Genomic DNA, 20,210 nt, shown 5'->3' with positions numbered 1-20,210 from the left:
CTCCTTGAAGGTCTTATCATGCGGTCTCTGTTGTCATCTTGTGGATGGACAATGTCAACCGTCTTTGCTTTGCTCAGTGACAGGCTGATGGATGCCGACACACACTGAGTCTCAGAAATATTATAAATATTTAAAATTGTCACTATCCTTATAAATAAACTGCATAGTTGCAATCTAAACAACTACATTCTCACCCAAAAAAGCCTCAAAAGTACATCATGTTGTCAACAGCTGCCTTATTTGTCCAACTCTAGTGAGTTTTTTTGATCTGCTGTCACTCTATGTGGGTGGAGTAATACACAAGGGTGTGTTAGTTGTACGAGTTCTGATATTACAGAATATTGCATGGCTATCAGCCAATCAGATTCGAGAACCAGACAGAACTGTTGTATAAATATTTAAAAAGTACATTGCCAATAAATAAATAGAGGAAACCGCTTGATAATCTCTAACCTGATTTAGTTTGAACCACTTTTTGACCTCTCTTTGAAATATGTTTAAATCTGTTTGCTTACTTGGTCCAATCGGCAGGCTGTTCCAAAGCAGTTTACTGTGAACTGAAAATATATATTGTGCATATGTAGTTTTTCTGTTTTGGTACTGTGCAGTTTGGATTGGTTATGTTTTTTTTGTAATAATCCCTTTACTGCTTGCATTTGTGTATATTGTTTAATTGTGATTCGATCAACCAAACTGCATCTTAATACCAGGTAAACAGGATTATATTTAGTATTTTTAAATCAAATTATTTGTGTTTCTAGGGCTGCACAATATTGGAAAAATCATACATAGCAATATTTTGTTTGGCCACAATATACATTTTAAATCGCTCTGTTGGATCTGCATAAATGATATTAAATTACAAACAAAAATAAATAAATAATCAGTGTTTTATAATAGCACTGCATGATATTGGAAAAATGTGATATTGCGATATTTCTTTTTTCTGCAATATATATTGCAATATGAACAGAATTTCAGCAGATGGCTTGAATAGCTCTATTTGGGGGAAAATAATTAGTATATATTAATTGGGGTGATTTTATAAGGGTGTTAACCATGTATAATATATAAACAAATTCCAAGCAAGAATAATTACCATAGGGCAAAGAAAACAAGTAAAATAAAGAGAGCTTTATGGTTTTTCAGAGAGTCAATCAGTATTCAGGAACAGAAATGGAATAATAAAAATGTCAAATAAAACTGTATAGTCTTCACTGCATTAATAATTCAGCAAAATTATTCTTCATTAAAGTTACAAGCAGCTCTTAAATACTTAACATTTGCTTGAAATGCCTTTTAAACACAAGCAAATAATAAAGTTTCACTCTGTTCTGGTTATATTTCGCAGCGACTCCACAAATCTCATGTATCTCATGATTGTTGATCAACTATAATCCCAACTCAGTATTGCAGATCGTGTGATGTGACTATTGCGGACATTCACATTGTGATATTAATCCTGAAACCATATATTGTGCAGCCATAATTTACTTATAATTCCAACTGTATTCAAGTACAGAAATTGAACAATAAAATGTTCATGCTTGTATAAGTAATTTTAAAAAGTAATATCTTTATCTTTTAATCTTTAATAAATAATCTAGTCCTGCAATGTGACACATAGTGAAATTGATGTGTAAGCAATATATTGTTCAGCCCTACATGTTTCATATTCATGCTTCATTTTGTCTTGATTCTGACAGGTGGAAAAGCTGAAAAGAGATGGCTGGTTTGCATTGTCAGCTCATGTCAAATAATGTTTCTATGCACAACATGTCCAATACATCCTTAACTTGGTCTTCAATATAAAAAGACATCATGACCAGTGTAACAAACCATGAGCGTTAAAGGAGTAGATACATTTGATCTAGAATATCGTACACTTGAATTCTCATATGAAGTATTTTTTATATATATATATATATTAGACATGCTTAATGACTTGTCAGGTTTATTTAATGTATGAATTTTAATATTTTTTTTAAGCAATAAAAAATGCCACAATAAATTTCAGATCATTAAATGCTTTGTATTTGTTTTCTGTTTAACATTTTAGAGAGTTTTTAACATTTATACATTTTATTTAGCAAAAATGTAAAAAAAAAAAAAAAAAAAAAATCAACTGATCAAGCAACTTTAAATTTTCTGTACTGCCATACAAAAAATCCAAAATATTTTGTAAATTATATCTGGTTACTAATAGATTTTTAGGAGCACAGCACCATATAAACCACCCAACAATAAAAATATTTTATTTAATATGCTGTTTTAATATTTTAATATACTTTAATACAGCATGGATATGAAATTACCATGAGTACTCTCATACAGGTCACATTCAAAGTCATGCATTGAGACTCGTACCATTACAGTAATCACCATTCAGAAATGTTACAGTCTTCTATTATTTTGCTGCTCCTCCAAATCTCCGATGATCACAGGGCCAAGCCACACAGAAGCAACTAAACGTAGGGCCAGTAATACTTTTTTGTCAAATGTTACCCTATGTAGTTAACAGTGCTGACCCCAAGGTAGAGATCTGCGCGGGACTAAATTTTGAATCCCGCTCCCACCCACACCTGCCAGGTTTTAGCTCGAACCCGACTGCTCCCGCTTATATTAAGCACTTGTTGTCCCGCAGCCCGACCCGCCCCGTTTTCTACCCGCCGCGCCTGATCCTGCTAAAGAGCGGGGGGAGAACAAAACCGAAAATCACCCAGCTATACAGTCCAGACAGCCTATAACAAGCTGTCTGTTTAAACACACACACACACGCACACATACACATCTCTCATTTGCGCGTGCGCACACATACACACAGCAACAAACAAGCTAAACACAGCATCACGCTATTTCATTTACACACATACATACACGAGTCTGGAGCGATATTGCTAGACAGCCCGCTCCCATCCCAAATTAAACCCGTTACCGACTGCTCCCGCGATTTATTCGGAAATTTATACCCGTGCCGCAAAAATCTGGTCTGGTCCCGCGGCGCCCGCGGGACAGCCGCAGGATTGCAGACCTCTACCCCAAGTTATATTAAATGCTCTATCTTGGTTCTATATTTTCCTAAATAAATGAAACCTGCTGTGTTTCATTAGCACTATGATCTGATGGAAGATTCTGAATTTTCAGATTTTCCTTTGAAATGTATATGGAATCTACCACTTGCTATAGATATACATGACCATGACATTTCAGAAACATTTTGTGCACAATTTGGTTCATAGTTGTTTAGATATGTTATTTTTAGATATGTTACTTAAAACTGCTCATGCCGAAGTCACTTTTAACCAAGCAGCGTTTCTGTTGGAGAGAAAATTCTTAAGGGACTCTAGAAATTCTTCAGATGGTGCAAATTTCATGACTTTACCTTTGAAATTGCACAGAGGTATGATAAATTTAGTCTCTGCTTCAGATGAATAAGCACTACTAATCGGAACTAGGCATGGGATGATAACCGTGTTCAAGGTATACGCGGTTTGGAAAAGTCAGGGTTTTAAAATCGCCAAAATTTTCTGCAATCACAATACCGTGAAACCATGATATTTTTATCCAAGGTTATCATACCATCAGAATCTTATACTGGCCCATGCCTCATTGGAACTGATATAAGCCAACTGACAGCTAGAATATAGACACCATGATCAAAGCTTTATGTCCTTTTGTGTTTCAAGCTAATAGAGATGATTGAATGTAGACATAAATGTTATGCTATTGAAACAAAAAAAAAAACACTAAAGCACCTGTGACAAATATGCTGCTACCGTTAGCATTTTGAATCTGTATGTCTTATAACACCTTAAAATACTGTGCCAGTGTTTTGAGTGGACCATCGTACATTTAGTCACCGTTAGTACCTATTGTGCTGGATTAGACATAATCTGAAGTAGGAGCTAATTCAGTTCCCCCACATGACAAACCTAGTACTACAATTGTTCATCGTTCTTGTGGCACAAACATGCAAAATTCATCTGGGTACTTCTAACAGTTCTAAGAACAATGAAAAAAATTCCTTTAGTGCAAAACCCCCTAATAAGCCCAAAACATTATCTGTGGGGAAAAAGCATGGATATCAAAATTGCATCTAGTTTATGGCAAAAGACTAAAATGCAACCATGAAGACGTCATTGTTACAGCTTTCACATCTATGAAAATATGGTGCGAAGCAAAACCAACTATTAGGATTACTTGATAAAATGCCATCACAGCCATGTTTCTGAACTTTATAGATATAGACATTTCGATAGTTTGACAATAGAATAATAAACATGTTTTTAAAAAACTGTTTAGCATCAACACCTTTAACAGGACACTGTTTGAGTTCAAGTAAAATCAAAAATCTGTTGAAATTTAAACCAATAACTCACGATTTCACTTTCAGCTATATAGGAGCCATTTGGCACCCACTGACAGGTAAAAGCTGCAGCTCTCTCTTGGCTATTGCCTTGGTGCTGAAGGATTGAGACACACTGGCAATATAAAGCTTAAAATAATGCAAAAAGCACAAACAATTAATGATGACTGTAGAAAGCAAACGCTAAATCCCAGACTCTTAAAGAGATTTAGAAATCCCAGCCTATTCCTGCACCTGTTAAAATAGAAAGGTTTTTTTCACAGTTTTTAAATTTCAATATTTGTAATATTTTACCTAAATCCTTAAAAATACATTTTTAATCTTTAAAAATTTCAAAAATGTTTATTCAAATACTATTAAATATCAAGCTGCGGCCCGCTGCAATGTTAAGCTACTCGTATTTTCAATCCACTTCACAATCTCTATGCGGCTCAGCCCACAGCCTTCCACTCCTGTATATAAACTTGACCTCACACTCCAACCCAACGCTCTTGACCTTAAAGCAGCAGCCGTCATCCTTAATCTGAGCGCAGTGTCTCTGAGCTAGAGCCTGCAGCTCATCCCAGCCCACACCTTCCCCCTCTCTCACCCACACTTTCCCACCGACCTCCACCAGAACATCCCCTCCGCACCACTGCATATCCCGCAGACCTTCAGCTTTGAGCAAATATATACACGCACAACGTGGCACACACACCTTAAAACGCCCCCTCCCCTCTTCATAACAAAGACAATGCAGTCGAACTAAAAATGAGGTAGGTTCTGAAGTGATGAAGCGAAGGATTTCTTCCACCCCATTATCGATAGCGACAGGCCCATGAACCCTACTCGCAGAAAAAAGCTTCGCGGGACCAATTATCCTCACTGATTCGAGAATAAACTGAAAGTTGTGATGCTCGCCGAGTTGTAGGTAGCTCTGCAAGTCGGAAAGGGTCTCCTGGTGCAGCTGCATGAGAGAGCCTATGCCTAGATTGGCAGGATTGAACTCCAACACTGAAAGCAAACGATGTCGGATTCCAGCATCGAAGGACTCCGAGTTAAAAGCAGGATTTGACAGAACAAACCGAACATGCTGGGTTACTGCAGCAACTTTGGCGTTTGAGAAATCAATAGTGGTTCTCGTGGGCTGCACAACTTCTAAAAGGCGTGCAATACGAACACACGCCTCCAAATACTGTCTTGCTAAAAGAGTTGCATCATGGTCCGAGGTGGATGGAACCATGCTGCTCAGAGCTTTCCGGATGACCCGTGAAGACACGCCCTGGAAGGAAGTGACCCGGTGCAGCCTGCTTGGCCTGCAGGAAAACAAGCCTTCCACTGAAGAGGACAGCTGGAGGCCTTCCTGATGGGGATGCAGGTCCTTCAGCACCTGAGCGAGCACTCGAACGCTCTGCAGGAGACTCTCAGCGTCTCCTTCAGTCCAGCACTGCTCGATCTCCTGCAGAAGAGGGCCTTCGATCCGGCCGCTGGCGCTCAGCTGCTCCATCATTCCCAGGATTCCTCCGCTTGGCTTGGCCTCGGGCTCCTCCAGAACTTCTGCCATGCAGTCCCATATCAGAAAGCTGAAGATGGCCCACACTGTCCGCTGATCCGTGCTGTCATCAGGACACAGGTGGTCCCAGCTGCGCAAGTGGTCCTGGTCATGCAGGTGATCCCAGCTGTGCAGGTGGCTGTGGATCCCGCTGCGGAGGAGGGTCTCGGCCTGTTGCAGCAGCCTCAGCAGCAGACAGCCCCTCTCAGAGAGTTGGACCCCTGCGGATGACAAGCAGCTTTTGAAAAATGTTTGTCTGTCTGTCCGTCTATCTCCCCTGCACATGCTTTACGCTCATCTGATATATTTTTTAACTGTCAACAAAAAAAATCTAAAATCTATGGGGGTTTAGGATTCTTTCTGGTACCTAAACTGGGGAATTATCTGCGCTCTAAAGTTGGGACTGCAAAATCCTTGAGTGTTTTTAGATGAGCATGGATTTATTAAGGGTAATTTTTAAGGTAGTTTTAAATTGTTTTGTTTTTACATTTTATTTTCTGATTTCATGTCTTTTTTTTTTTTTTTTTTTTTTTGTCAAGTTTTTTTAATGTATCTTTTACTGCTTTACTTTTTATTTGTGTGTAAACACTTTGATCTGGTACTTTTAAAAGGTACTCATTCATTTATTCATTCATTTTATTTTCGGCTTAGTCCCTGTATTAATCTGTGATCGCCACAGCAGAATGAACCGCCAACTTATCCAGCATATGTTTTACGCAGCGGATGCCCTTCCAGCCGCAACCCATCACTGGGAAACCCATACACACTCATTCGCACACTTGCATACACTATGGACAATTCACCCTACCCAAAATCACCTGTACCTGTGTCTTTGGACTGTGGGGGAAAACCGGAGCACCCGGAAGAAACCCAAACGCAGGGAGAACATGCAAACTCCACACAGAAACGCCAACTGAGCCAGCTGAGGCTCGAACCACCAACCTTCTTGCTATGAAGCGACAGCACTACCTACTGCGCCACTGCGTCGCCCTTTTGAAAGGTACTGTATAAAATAAAGTTTGTTATTATACCGATGTCAGTACAAAATGTAGTCTATTTTCTAAAAATTGAATGTTTTCCTCCAAAGGCAGGCTCAAAAGTTTTCTAATAGTTCTTTTTCGTTCTAATGTTCTTTTTTATTGGAAATGACATCTAATCATTATAGGATTGTTTTGCTTACTGTATATAAAAAAATATGTCTGGGACCTAACATTTATTGTGACTGTTTTTTTATACTCTGTATAAGAGCCATATGTACATTGTTTTTTGTTTATGTTAATAATAATGTAAAAAGCAAAACTTACTGAAAAGTAAAAAATATTGTAAAAGTAATTAAATTTTTTAATATAGAGTATATGCTGATGCAACTCACTGTCATGAAGATGGAAGCAAGAGTGTTTTGACTGTACAATATAGTTCAGTTAAGTTGTTATTAAACATTTTTCCACACGACATCACAGAACTGTCTTATGTTACTTGTGTTCAAATCCCACTTACTCAAAGAAAGAAACAAGACAAGAAGAGATGGACTGATGGCACAAACACTCTGTATTTATTTATTTACTCGTTTATGCATTTTTGTTTTGGTCATACTTTATTTTGATGGTCCGTTTGTTGAATTTAGGTTATGCCAACTTATTCTCATTAGATTATAAGTAGACCGTTAGGTTAGGGTTTGGGTTAGGCATGACATGTACTTGCAAAGTTTCTTATAGTTAGTTCAATGTCTGTTGAAGGAGCATATCAACAGATATTAAGCACTAAAGTCTACTAAAACTACTAATAATGGACCATCACAACTTTGTTTCCTCTTCAATTTTTTTATTTACTTCTTATCTATTTTTTTATTATTATTATTCTTTTCCTCTTCAAATGATTTTTTAAATAACTTATTTACCACTAATTTCCTCTTCAGGTTGTTTTAATACATTTTTTTTATTACTCTTCCTCTTCAGATTTGTATTTATTTACTTGTTTTGGAAAAGTACATTTATTTGTTATTGTTTATGTTCTGCTTTTGTTGTCTGTTCTAACTAAAGCACATGTCACAAAAACTTTAAAACTCACTTTTAACTATTTGTATTTTTGGAAATAACTTTTTTTCTGCTAATTTTAAACAGTTTATCACAAAAATGAATGTGTTATAAACAGTACGTAAATTATTTTAATGTAAACACTTTCTTACACCCTGAACACATGTATGTACATTAATAATATAAATTTTATACATTGAATTATTTTATTTATTTCTTTTTATAAATGTGTGTTTGTTATAAAGATATTTGTGCCTTTATTACTTTTTGATTAAACATTACAATCCCCATATGGTACTATTTAAAATTTCATTAAATATATATGTATTTTTCACTTGTATAAATTTGAATGAATTAAACTGATCAAGTGACACAAAAATTAGGCATTTCAAATTAGTTTCTTCTTTCATAAACGCACTACATTTCTACTAAAGGGTGCAAAAATATTTATTAAGCATAAAGAACAGTAAGATATATTAAAAAGCATAAAATCAACATGATTTCTGGAGTAATTTTCATTTTCTTCAGGAGGAGGATCTGCTGCCATCCTGTGATTGTCATTTTCTGGTGCATTTACATGATACTGCATGCATTTTGATAATAATATTACTTCATTAAGATATTACATGCATTCAAATGGTCATTTTAAATCCATTTAGATTTACACATTCGTGCGCATACATTTAGGTAAATCATTAGGGCTTTCTAAAGATCAGATCATCTGTTAAGACATCAGGTAAAAGCAGCAGCAATGCAACATGCATACAAATATTGACATAAACTATTATGTAGATATTCTACATATATGTAAAAAACTACATAAAATAAAAAATTAATTCAATATAAATATTAGGTTTTTTCTTTGTACTGATAAGACCGAATCTTGATAAATTTGTCCATCACTTACACTGAGGGCTGAGTTCTGCCACTCTGCTCAATAGCCTGTCTTTATCTTTTGTCTTCTCCATATAGAGGGACACCAGAGCCTCCAGCTGAGCGGAGTCTTCTATGCTGACCCCTTCCAGAAGATACTCTCTGACCGTCCGACGCGGCAAACCCATCGCCACACCCACCTCACACACGTTAAATCTGATCTCAACGTCCTCAGTCAACCCTAGGTGAGCCATGACCTGCTGCAGGCCACCTGATGGAAACAACATCAGTCTGAGGTGAACTCCGGAGATCTGGTTTAATTCTGAAATGTGGTCCATTCTGGTATAATGTTGAATCGTGAATCACCTGAAAGAGGTAAAGCTGCCCTCAAGTGACCTCTGGTTTCCTCCACTGCTATCTGCACGATGCTGCCTTCAGTCTCTTTATTATGGTCTTCCACCACACTGTTTACTACAATGAGAAGATTGCAACGAAAATTGAATAACAGGCTAGTGAATTTCCTGCTAAAGCAACATTAGAGCTTACATTTAGTGCTGTTATATAATAATATAGCATGCATTTAAATTATTTTATTGCAATTAGTGTATATATATATATATATATATATATATATATATATATATATATATATATATATATATATATATATATATATATACAGTGCATACGGAAAGTATTCATATCGCTGCACTTTTTCCACATTTGTTTATGTTACAGCCTTATTCCAAAATGGATTAAATTCATTTATTTTCTAAATTCTACATACAATACCCCATAATGACAATGTAAAAATTTTTTTTATTGTTTTAAATTGATTAAAAATAAAAATAAAAAACCTGAAAAATCACATGTACATAAGTATTCACAGCCTTTGCTCAAGACTTTGTTGATGCGCCTTTGGCAGGAATTACAGCCTCAAGTCTTTTTGAATATGATACAACAAGCTTGGCACACGTGTCTGTGGGAATTTTTGCCCATGCCTCTTTGGTTGAATGGGAAGCGACGTTGTACAGCCATTTTCAGATCTCTCCAGAGATGTTCAATAGGATTTAGGTCTGGGCTCTGGCTGGGCCACTCAAGGAAATTCCCTGAGTTGTTGTGAAGCCACTTCATTGATATTTCGGCGGTGCGCTTTGGGTCATTGTCCTGCTGGAAGATGAACCATTGCCCCAGTCTGAGGTCAAGAGGTCTCTGAAGCAGGTTTTCATTCAGGATGTCTCTGTACATTGCTGCATTCATCTTTCCCTCTATACTGACTAGTCTTCCAGTTCCTGCTGCTGAAAAACATCACCACAACATGATGCTGCCACCAACATGCTTGACTGTAGGGATGGTATTAGCCTGGTGATGAGCGGTGCCTGGTTTTCTCTAAACGTAACGCCGGGTCTTCACTCCAAAGAGTTCAATTTTAGTCTCATCAGACCAGAGAATTCGGTATCTTATGGTCTGAGAGTCCTACAGATGCCTTTTGGCAAATTCCAGGTGGGGAGTGGCTTCCGTCTGGCCACTCTATCTTACAGGCCTGATTGTTGGATTGCTGCACTGATGGTTATCCTTCTGTAAGGTTCTTCTCTCTCCACAGAAGAACGCTGGAGCTCAGACAGAGAGACCATCGGGTTATTGATCACCTCCCTGACTAAGGCTCTTCTCCACTGATCACTCAGCTTAGATGGCCGGCTAGCTCTAGGAAGAGTCCTGGTGGTTCCAAGCATCTTCCACTTATGGATGATGGAGGCCACTGTGCTCATTGGAACTTTCAGAGCAGCAGAAAATTTTCTGTAACCTTCCCCAGCCTTGTGCCTCGAAACAATCCTGTCTCGGAGGTCTACAGACAATTCCTTTGTCTTCATGCTTGGTTTATGCTTTGACATGCACTGTCAACCCTGGGCCCTTTATATAGACAGGTGTATGTGTTTTCAAATTATGTCTAATCAACTGAATTTACCACAGGTGAACTTCAATTAAGCTGAGACATCTCAAGAATGATCAGTAGAAACAGAATGTACCTGAGCTTAATTTAGAGCTTCACGGCAAAGGCTGTAAATACTGATGTACATGTGCTTTTTCAGCTTTTTTATTTTTAATCAATTTGCAACAATTTAAAAAAAATATTTTTTCACATTGTCATTATGGGGTATTGTGTGTACAATTTTAGGGTACTGAATGGATTTATTTCATTTTGGAATAAGGCTGTAGTTTAAAAAAAATTAGAAAAAGTGAAGCGCTATGATTACTTTCCGGATACACTGCATTCACTATAAATTACTAGTATTTTTTCATGTGGTCATTTATCCGCAATAAAAATAAAAAAACGCAAACGCGATCTCCACTACTGGTGACATTTCCATGCAGCAGAGATTCGGGAAGTGTTTGACTACTGATGTATCTTCTGAGCCCTCCTCTTACTGCAGCCACCTGCTCTTATCTACACTGCATTCAAGGCGAGGCGGATCTCAAACAAGTCTAATGGTGGAAGAAAGTAGTTCCTCTTACAACAGGGTATTTGATTTTCATTTTTATACACACGATTATGCCATCAAACTGTTCTATACATGCAATATCACAGCTGTAGCAGTGCGATGTGGCTGTATATCATCACTGGTGGGACACTAAAGCTGCATGCATGCCTCCCACCAGGGCTGATATACAGCCACATTACACTGCTATTCGTGTGATATTGCATTTATACATGCGCGTTTATATTTATTACACCGCATGCCTTATGATTATAATATTGCATGCAAGCATTCATATTGTTTGCATTCAATACACTGCATGCCTTTAAATTATAACATTGCCTGCATTTTTAAATTTCATGACTTTACGGTATACTATTGAATGCATTTAAACTGTAATTCTGCATAAATATAAATCATCATTTTGCATGCACTTCAAATTATAATATTGTATCCATCTAAATTATTTGGCGTGTATTTATATCACATTACACACATAATATATATACATGTAATATTTCATGCATAGGTAACAGTTTTCTGACCATTAAGTTCCTCAGCCAGCTGCTTGTCCTCATTTTGTAGGGCTGCGTAAAAGCTCTTGCACGCTCTTTCTCCTTTCTTCAGACAGATAGACAGCAGGGTTTGTGCTTGCTGGGTTGGGATGAGTATTGCTTCGATTTTCTCTAGCTCCAGCTGAGTCAAAATGCCACTGGAGAAAAGATCATATGAGACCGGCAGAGCAGAACAGCCCAGGCGTGAGGACAGAACACCAAACCGGGCCTGAACATGACGTTCTGCATGGAGAAAGGACAACAGTGTGGGATGGAGACATTTACAGAAATATGTCATTAAAAATAATGGTACTTTCCTACCTGTTGGACCTTGCTGAATACAAACTGGTGCGGGTTGATCTGATTTGAGAGCACAAAATGTTACAAATGTTAAAACATTATTATTTTTAAGTTTTAAGGCAAGACACTGCAAGCGAATAGGATAAGAAAATAACTAACAGTTATTATTTATAATATAAATATTACCATAATTCTCAAGTTGGTTGATTACATTGAAGGTTACAAGATTTCTAAAAAGTCATCATTTCTAAAAAGGCATTTTCATAATATAAAAATTTATTAAATTATTTAATTATAGTTACATACATTTGTCATAAACAAATCTGATTTTTTTTTTTTTATTCTTGGTTTAAAATTCTCGTTTTTGAATTTTGTCTTGAATATTTTTAAAGAAACTTCAGAATATATATTGATTAATGTCTTGCTGCTAAAGTAAATGTTTATGGCTGAATGTTTGAAAAATTTGAAAATATATACAGTACCTGACAAAAGTCTTGTTGCCTATACAACTTTTAGGAACAACAAATAGAAACTTCTAGTTGATCATTTGGTATTAGAAGTGGCTTATTTGAAAGGCAAAGGCTTCTTTATGCATATTAACCAAAATATGATAATTTCTTGATTTTTCCATTCTTTAGGACAGTAAGGTCTGACTTTGCTTAGACAACAGTCTTGTCACTTAACAGGAATAATGTACAGTATAGAATATAAAATCGTGGTGCAGTGGAAAAAATTATATTGTATATGACTCCCATGAGCTTGGGTGACTGCATCCATACTGTACATCTCTGCAATGATTTAAATATCTTATTACTAAAGTCATCTGGTATGGCAAAGAAAGCGTTATTGCAGGACTCCCACAGTTCATCATCAAAGCCTTCTCCATTTTACCCCAGACACGCTTAATAATGTTCTGGGGACTAGGCTGGCCAATTCTGGAGCACTTTGACCTTCTTTGCTTTTAGGAAATTTAATGTGGGGGCTGAAGTGTGAGAAGGAGCGCTATCCTGCTGAAGAATTTGCCCTCTTCTGTGGTTTGTAATGTAATGGGCAGCACAAATGTCTTGATACCTCAGGCTGTTGATGTTGCCATCCACTCTGCAGATCTCTCACACATCCCCGTACTGAATGTAACCCAAAACCATGAATTTTCCTTCACCAAACTTGACTGATTTTTATGAGAATCTTGGGTCCATGCGGGATCCAATAGGTCTTCTGCAGTATTTGTGATGATTGGGATGCAGTTCAACAGATGATTCATCAGAAAAGTCTACCTTCTGCCACTTTTTTAAATGATCAACTAAAAGTCAAGTCATTATTTGTAGTTCTTATAACTGGGTTCGACCAAATTTTTGTCAGGTAGTGTATTGTAATAAAAATCTACTGACACATTGATTAGGCCAACAAAAAAATGTGTGATTGTGTTTTGGATGTTTTATTTAAAGTTAGACTGAAAAAAACACTTTATGAAGAGATTAAATTTAAAAAAATCTGCGTCTCGCCTTAAGACAGAATACTTTATGCAAAATAAAACCTACTTTCTTCTGAAGTCAGCCAGGTTCGTAGACGTGGGTAATGTTTCTGGCATTTTCTCAGACACTCCATGAATCTGGAGGCACCACTTTCATCCATCTGAGCGTCAACGATCTCTAGAAGTTTTCGGGCTTTATTGGGGGGCGTTCGCTCTGCTTCAATCTCGTAACAGTTTTCTCTAGAGAGCAGCCCTATGGATATTACACAGTCAAGCAGTGGGCCGAGGTGATACAGACCATCCACCAGCAGCATCTGTGAAGACAGCAGACGGCCCTTCACTGTCTGCTTCTGCTCTAGTCCTGTAGGAAGAGTAGAGCAAGATGGGCCGTTTTTATTAAATATGTTGTCTACTTGGATGTTGTTTCATGGATGGATGGATGGACCGATAGACGGACAGATGGATAGATAGATTGTTGATAGAATATTTAAATTGGTAGACAGATAGACAGATAGATAGACAGATAGATAGATAGATAGATAGATAGATAGATAGATAGATAGATAGATAGATAGACAGATAGACAGATAGATAGATAGATAGATAGATAGATAGATAGATAGATAGATAGATAGATAGATAGATAGATAGATAGATAGAATGAATGACAGGCAGACAAGCACAGATGGATGGATTAACTGACAGACGAGTAGACGGATAGATTGTTGATAGAATATTTAAATAGATAGATAGATAGATAGATAGATAGATAGATAGATAGATAGATAGATAGATAGATAGATAGATAGATAGATAGATAGATAGATAGATAGATAGATAGATAGATAGATAGATAGATAGGCAGACAGGCACAGATATATGGATGGAAGGACAGACGAGTAGATGGATAGATAAGTTGTTGATAGAATATTTAATTTGTAGATAGATAGAACAACAGACAGACAGACAGACAGACAGACAGACAGACAGACAGACAGACAGACAGATAGATAGATAGATAGATAGATAGATAGATAGATAGATAGATAGATAGATAGATAGATAGATAGGCAGACAGGCACAGATATATGGATGGAAGGACAGACGAGTAGATGGATAGATAAGTTGTTGATAGAATATTTAATTTGTAGATAGATAGAACAACAGACAGACAGACAGACAGACAGACAGACAGACAGACAGACAGACAGACAGACAGACAGATAGATAGATAGATAGATAGATAGATAGATAGATAGATAGATAGAATGAATGACAGGCAGACAAGCACAGATGGATGGATTAACTGACAGACGAGTAGAGGGATAGATTGTTGATAGAATATTTAGATAGATAGATAGATAGATAGATAGATAGATAGATAGATAGATAGATAGATAGATAGATAGATAGAAAGATATGCACAGATATATGGATGGAAGGACAGACGAGTAGATGGATAGATAAGTTGTTGATAGAATATTTAAATTTGTAGATAGATAGAACAACAGACAGACAGACAGACAGACAGACAGACAGACAGACAGACAGACAGACAGACAGACAGACAGACAGACAGACAGACAGACAGACAGACAGACAGATAGATAGATAGATAGATAGATAGATAGATAGATAGATAGATAGATAGATAGATAGATAGTACCTGAATTGTGGAGTATCTCGTGTGTGGAAGCCATCACAGTTTTAAATGGGCAGTAACTCAGGCTCCTCTTCAAAGTCTGTCACTTCCATTCAGACGTCAGATGATCTCTCTCGGTTCATCGTGTCGTTTCAGTAGACGGAAATCCTGCCGCGTGGCGTATATAAAAGCTCGGGGAACGTGAACTTATGTCAAAGATTACACCTTTTAAATCATGCGTCTTGCAATTTTCTAGCGAAGAGTCTCGAGCAGTTCCTTAGTGTGCCACACTTCCTGGATGTGGTGAGCGACCCGCGAAAGTCTCGAGTCAACAAGGTTTCATATTCACTGTGAAATGTAGAAACTTCTGTTTATTAAACTGATATATACAGTTAAATATTCTGCTTTGATAATACAATCTAAAGAGTTGGAGCTCAGGAATGAAACTATAAATGGGCGTGTCCTCTGTACCTGCTACTGTACCTGATTTTGTCTTATGAAACCAACACAAATATTGTTCAAAGCGGTCGAATATGAGAGAATACTTTACTCCTCCTCAGAGGAATGTTCTTCGCATGTTCTGTGGGTATCTGTTGAACAGGGCAGCTTTTTGTGGTAATGTACCATATGATGTTCGAGGTTTTCCCACGTGATGTGGATCTGTCTTTGCGATATCAGCTATTCACTTTTCACTATGTATTCCAACTGTGAGCAGTTATTCATTGTGTATTGTAGTAGAGTAGACTACCTTTTTTACCACCTGTTGGTTGAGACTTTAGTATTAGACAGTAGCCTACTGTTATTACATGTTTTTAAATGCTCCTTCTTATTGAGGCAGGTTTTATTTCCCTTATCAGGGGTAGGAAATCAAGCCAGTTTTGTTAAATAGTTTGACTGACAGGTATTAACCTGTCACCACCATAGTGTGACTGTGACAGCTTTTAGAGACTACTATAAAGTAAGCCCCTTTGTAGGCATAAACAGAAGTTCTAAAATCAGTCAAACTATTTAACAAAACTGGCTTGATTTCAAGCCCAATATGGAAATTCCTGTGTTACTTGAACCAACATTAATAAATATGGAAATTACATTACATGTCCATAGTCTTCCAGGTTTAAAATATTTTTGTTAGGACTTTTAGAGGACACGTAATTATTACATGCCACTATATAATAAAGATTTCGTTTTTTCACAAGTATGTAATCATATGATCAATAAAAAAGTAATTGTAATATATAATGTAATGTAATCTAATTACAGTTAGTTAACCCAAAAGGAGAATGTTTGTGTGTATGTGTGCGTGTGTCCGTGTGTGTGTGTGTGTTCATTATAATTAATAAAAATGTTTTTTAAAAAAAGGCTTAAATAGGTTTGGGCCTATAGTTTATACCTATAAAATATATATAACATCGTTTTCTATCACATTTTTTCTGGTGAGAGTTAAACAAATACAATTTGTTGTAATTAAATATTATTTAGTATACAATCAAATATAATATTTTTATAATAATGTAATGTTATGTAATAATAACATTACAAAATAAAATATCCATCATAGAGTAGTCCAGCAGTCAAATTTATTTAAAAAAAATGTATTATTTTAGTTGTAAATTAATTTAAAATAAAAAATAAAAATCATTTAAAATGTAGAAAAGAAGATTGAGTGATATAACAAACTGCAATATAAAAAAAAATAAAATAAAAGTACAAATCTGCATTACAGGACTTGTGTCCCATGGCTGGAATTGCTTAAGGCCCCTGGGCCCACATGATGTTGCAGTCAGTTACTGTACATCACTGGACCAAGTCTGGCTTCCAGACAATGGCCAAACATAGACCATATCTGGGCCAAGTCTCAGCCAAGTTAATAATCCGTAACTGGGCCTAAACTGGACCAGATATTGGTGTGTCCCGACTGCAATGAAATTGATAAACCCATCAATCGTTGCGTTTTGGGCACATATGGGCATGGTTTTTCTAAAAGTGACATGATTGGTAGATTTATTTATTTTTTTTACTTAAAAATATATTAAATATATTTTAAATGTGTGCCCAAACTTACAAGGCCTACATATCAGTTTTGTAACATCTGAACCAAATACTACATTTGACATCTTGCCCATGTCTTGTGTGCTGCCTTAAAGACGTTGCCATCTCTGCCAAAAACGGGCCATGTTTGTCTGACATGCAGTATGCCATGCCGGATTAATGATTGCTGTGCCAGCTTTATGCCAAATCTGTACCAAGATTCTTTGCTACTTGGGCCGTTTCCCTTTAGGTTGGAAGTTAAAACTGATTACATTATCAAGGTAACATGTAATCATTTACTACCCATTGCATACTATGTGAATAGTATAACAATAATAGAAAAATAGCAGCTTTACAGTTCTTGATTTGTTCACTAAACAGAGCTGAACCTTGCCTGCCACTGAAATTTGAGATTTGGCTATAGCAGAATAAAGCTTTAGCATTTTGTCCAGAAGAGGTCGCAATTTCTAATGTCTGTGTGTTTTCAAATGCCCCAGATGGAGATTATACTGTAAAATGAACGGTACATCAGATTGGATGTTGGAAGTTTCTGGTGTTAGCCTATAAAAGTTCCTTAACTTAGGCAGCTCATACCTGTGCCTGATTATTCAATTCAATTCACCTTTATTTGTATAGCACTTTTACAATGTAGATTGTGTCAAAGCAGCTTTACACAAAAGGTCATTGTAAATTGGAACAGTGTAGTTCAGTTTTTAGTGTTTAAGTTCAGTTCAGTTTAGCTCAGTTCAGTGTGGTTTAATAATCACTACTGAGAGTCCAAAAACTAAAGAGCAAATCCATCGATGCATAGCTCTACCCATCCCAAACCATGCAAGCTAGTGGCGACAGTGGCGAGGGGAAAAAAAAAACTTAACCAATTGGCGAAAGTGAAGGAAAAACCTTGAGAGAAACCAGACTCAGGCACGACCATTTTAATATTTCCGCTGGCCTGGACTCTAAGACTCGTCTGTTCCTGTCACAGGAATCAGTCTCATGCTCTCCACTCCTCCATGACCACCACAGCAGCTGCTCAGGATACGGCCTGGTCCAGGATATGGAAACCATGGGATCATCTCAATCAGTGGCGCTGCATAGTCTGAGGACCTCGGGATGAGTATCTCCAGATGGAAATAGAGCATAAAGAGAATAATTAGCGTAGCTGCTGTTCATAGTGTATATAAACATGGTGCAGAAACCTGTGTGGAAACCCACAAAATGATGCAGTGAGTGTATGCTTTACTAAACAGATATGTCTTTAATCTAGTTTTGAATTGGGAGATTGTGTCTGAGCCTCGGACGTTATCAGGAAGGCTATTCCAGAGTTTAGGAGCCAAAAATGAGAAGGCTCTACCTCCTTTACTTGACTTTGCTATTCTAGGTACCAGAGAGTTTTGAGATCTTAAAGAGCGAGTTGGTATGTAGCGGGACAGATGGTTGGTTAGATAAACAGGAGCTAGATTATTTAAAGCTTTATATGCAAGAAGCATAATTTTAAATTCAATACGAAACTTAACAGGCAGCCAGTGTAAGGAGTATAAAATTGGGCTGATATGATCATATTTTCTAGACCTGGTAAGAACTCTGGCAGCTGCATTTTGTACTAATTGAAGTTTGTTAATAGAGGATGCTGGGCAGCCAGCAAACAGAGCATTACAGTAGTCCAGCCTATTTCACTGATCAGACCCAGTCTAATAAGTGTTTTTTGACATGAGGAGGGACATGAGCAGGAGTAAATATGGAACAAAGTAACTGCGCGCTCTCATAAAGTGGTTGGGAATAGCAGTGCAAAATGCCAGGTTAGGGGTCGTCACGGAAACCCTCCATACACTGGGTGGGGCTCTTTGTGCCAAGAATGGCTGAGTGGAGGAGCGGCTGAATGAAGGATTAATCCCACACCAGTGAATCTCAATGCTCCGGCCCCGTCAAGAACCAGGAGCTCATTCCCATGTGCTGGTCTTTATTTCAGCCATTCAAGAGTCAATAGGTCTGATACACCCCCAGCCCTCCACACACACACTCGTGAACACTGAAAAAATTGCAGTCCAAATAAATGAACATATGGATACATAAGTGTGTTTACAAGTCATTGATAAATCAGCATTACAATATGAACACATTTTAATAATTGTAAATAGAAACTAAAGTAAACACATATTTAAAAACATAATATATTGAGAATTAATGTGTCATTTCTAACTCTAAAATAAAAGAATATCCAATTTACTTTCAGGTTGTTTACTTAGAAATTGCTTGTAAAAAACACTAAATTAAAGGTTACATTTTAAAGAAGACTTTAATTTGTTTTTGTAAAATGTACTCTTACGATATAAAATTTTTTCTAAAGAATAAATAAATAAAATAAAAATCAGTTCCTAAAGTTGTACTCTCACTCATCCATGCAGGCTTAAAAACACATTCATTCATGTCCACAACCCCCCTTATTCATGGCACACTTGTTTAAAACAATGAGGAGCTCTTATAATAAGTAGGGAGGTTGATGCAGCCTGGTTCTTCTTTAACACATTTAAATCTACCCCCACTTCACCTTCACCAAGAACCACAGCTGCCTCTCACTTCCCAGTCAAGCACATTCACGCACATTTTCTCTTTCATCAGCAGTTGACGCAATACATGTGGCAAGACTGACACACAGGAAAGTTTTGCTCATTCGTGGAAGCTCAACATCTGCCTGATTTTACTATTTTGTAATGCTCATGCTAAGATTAACTACATAAGGTTAACATATGATTTGGTTGTTTTGGTTTTCTTTCTCCAGTCAGAATTACCCTTGTCAAAAATCCTTTTGGAACTTCAGTTTATCCTTTAGGTTTCTATAGGATCTTAATGGATTCTAAAATTCTAATGGACATTCAGAAGTCTTTTATTGTATTTTCACTTTGTCTTATAGGATTTTAAAATCCTTTTGGGCATAATG

The 20,210-nt window shown here is 36.9% G+C and overlaps 2 protein-coding genes across 5 annotated transcripts in view; one reads left to right on the top strand and one right to left on the bottom strand.

Annotated features, from left to right (window-relative positions):
- Positions 1-2,026, top strand: part of spice1 (spindle and centriole associated protein 1) — a 39,349-nt gene extending 37,323 nt beyond the window's left edge. For all 3 annotated transcript variants that reach the window (XM_005162693.5, XM_073940331.1, NM_001008636.1), the window contains 1 exon segment: positions 1,707-2,026. In XM_005162693.5, coding sequence (XP_005162750.1) covers positions 1,707-1,760 — 54 coding nt within the window. In that variant the 3' untranslated portion in view covers positions 1,761-2,026.
- Positions 2,024-15,531, bottom strand: LOC101884469 (uncharacterized). Of its 2 annotated transcripts, XM_005162734.6 has the most exons (7): positions 15,272-15,531; positions 13,673-13,966; positions 12,156-12,194; positions 11,826-12,077; positions 9,170-9,274; positions 8,838-9,074; positions 2,024-6,118 (listed from the first exon to the last, which is right to left on the bottom strand). In XM_005162734.6, the coding sequence occupies exons 1-7, from the start codon at positions 15,303-15,305 to the stop codon at positions 4,770-4,772; spliced, it is 2,310 nt and encodes a 769-aa protein (XP_005162791.1). In that variant the 5' UTR covers positions 15,306-15,531; the 3' UTR covers positions 2,024-4,769. The 2 variants fall into 2 exon arrangements, with proteins under 2 accessions (XP_005162791.1, XP_073796761.1); XM_073940660.1 differs by having other exon boundaries at positions 2,095-6,118; positions 11,826-12,194.
- Between the last annotated feature and the right edge of the window lie 4,679 nt (positions 15,532-20,210).

The sequence above is a fragment of the Danio rerio genome, chromosome 24, assembly GCF_049306965.1.
Source record: "Danio rerio strain Tuebingen ecotype United States chromosome 24, GRCz12tu, whole genome shotgun sequence".
In the NCBI taxonomy this organism is placed as follows: Eukaryota; Metazoa; Chordata; class Actinopteri; order Cypriniformes; family Danionidae; genus Danio; species Danio rerio.
The sequence above is the reverse complement of the archived record's forward strand: the minus strand, read 5'-3'. Positions and strand labels throughout refer to the sequence as shown.

Excerpts from the sequence above, each read along its gene's own strand:
- LOC101884469 (XM_073940660.1), bottom strand. The coding sequence starts at position 15,305 with ATGGCTTCCACACACGAGATACTCCACAATTCAG. Across the intron at positions 13,967-15,271 it reads CGAGATACTCCACAATTCAG|GACTAGAGCAGAAGCAGACA; the intron begins GTACTATCTATC and ends CTCTTCCTACAG. Across the intron at positions 9,275-11,825 it reads GCTGGCTGAGGAACTTAATG|TAAACAGTGTGGTGGAAGAC; the intron begins GTCAGAAAACTG and ends TTCTCATTGTAG.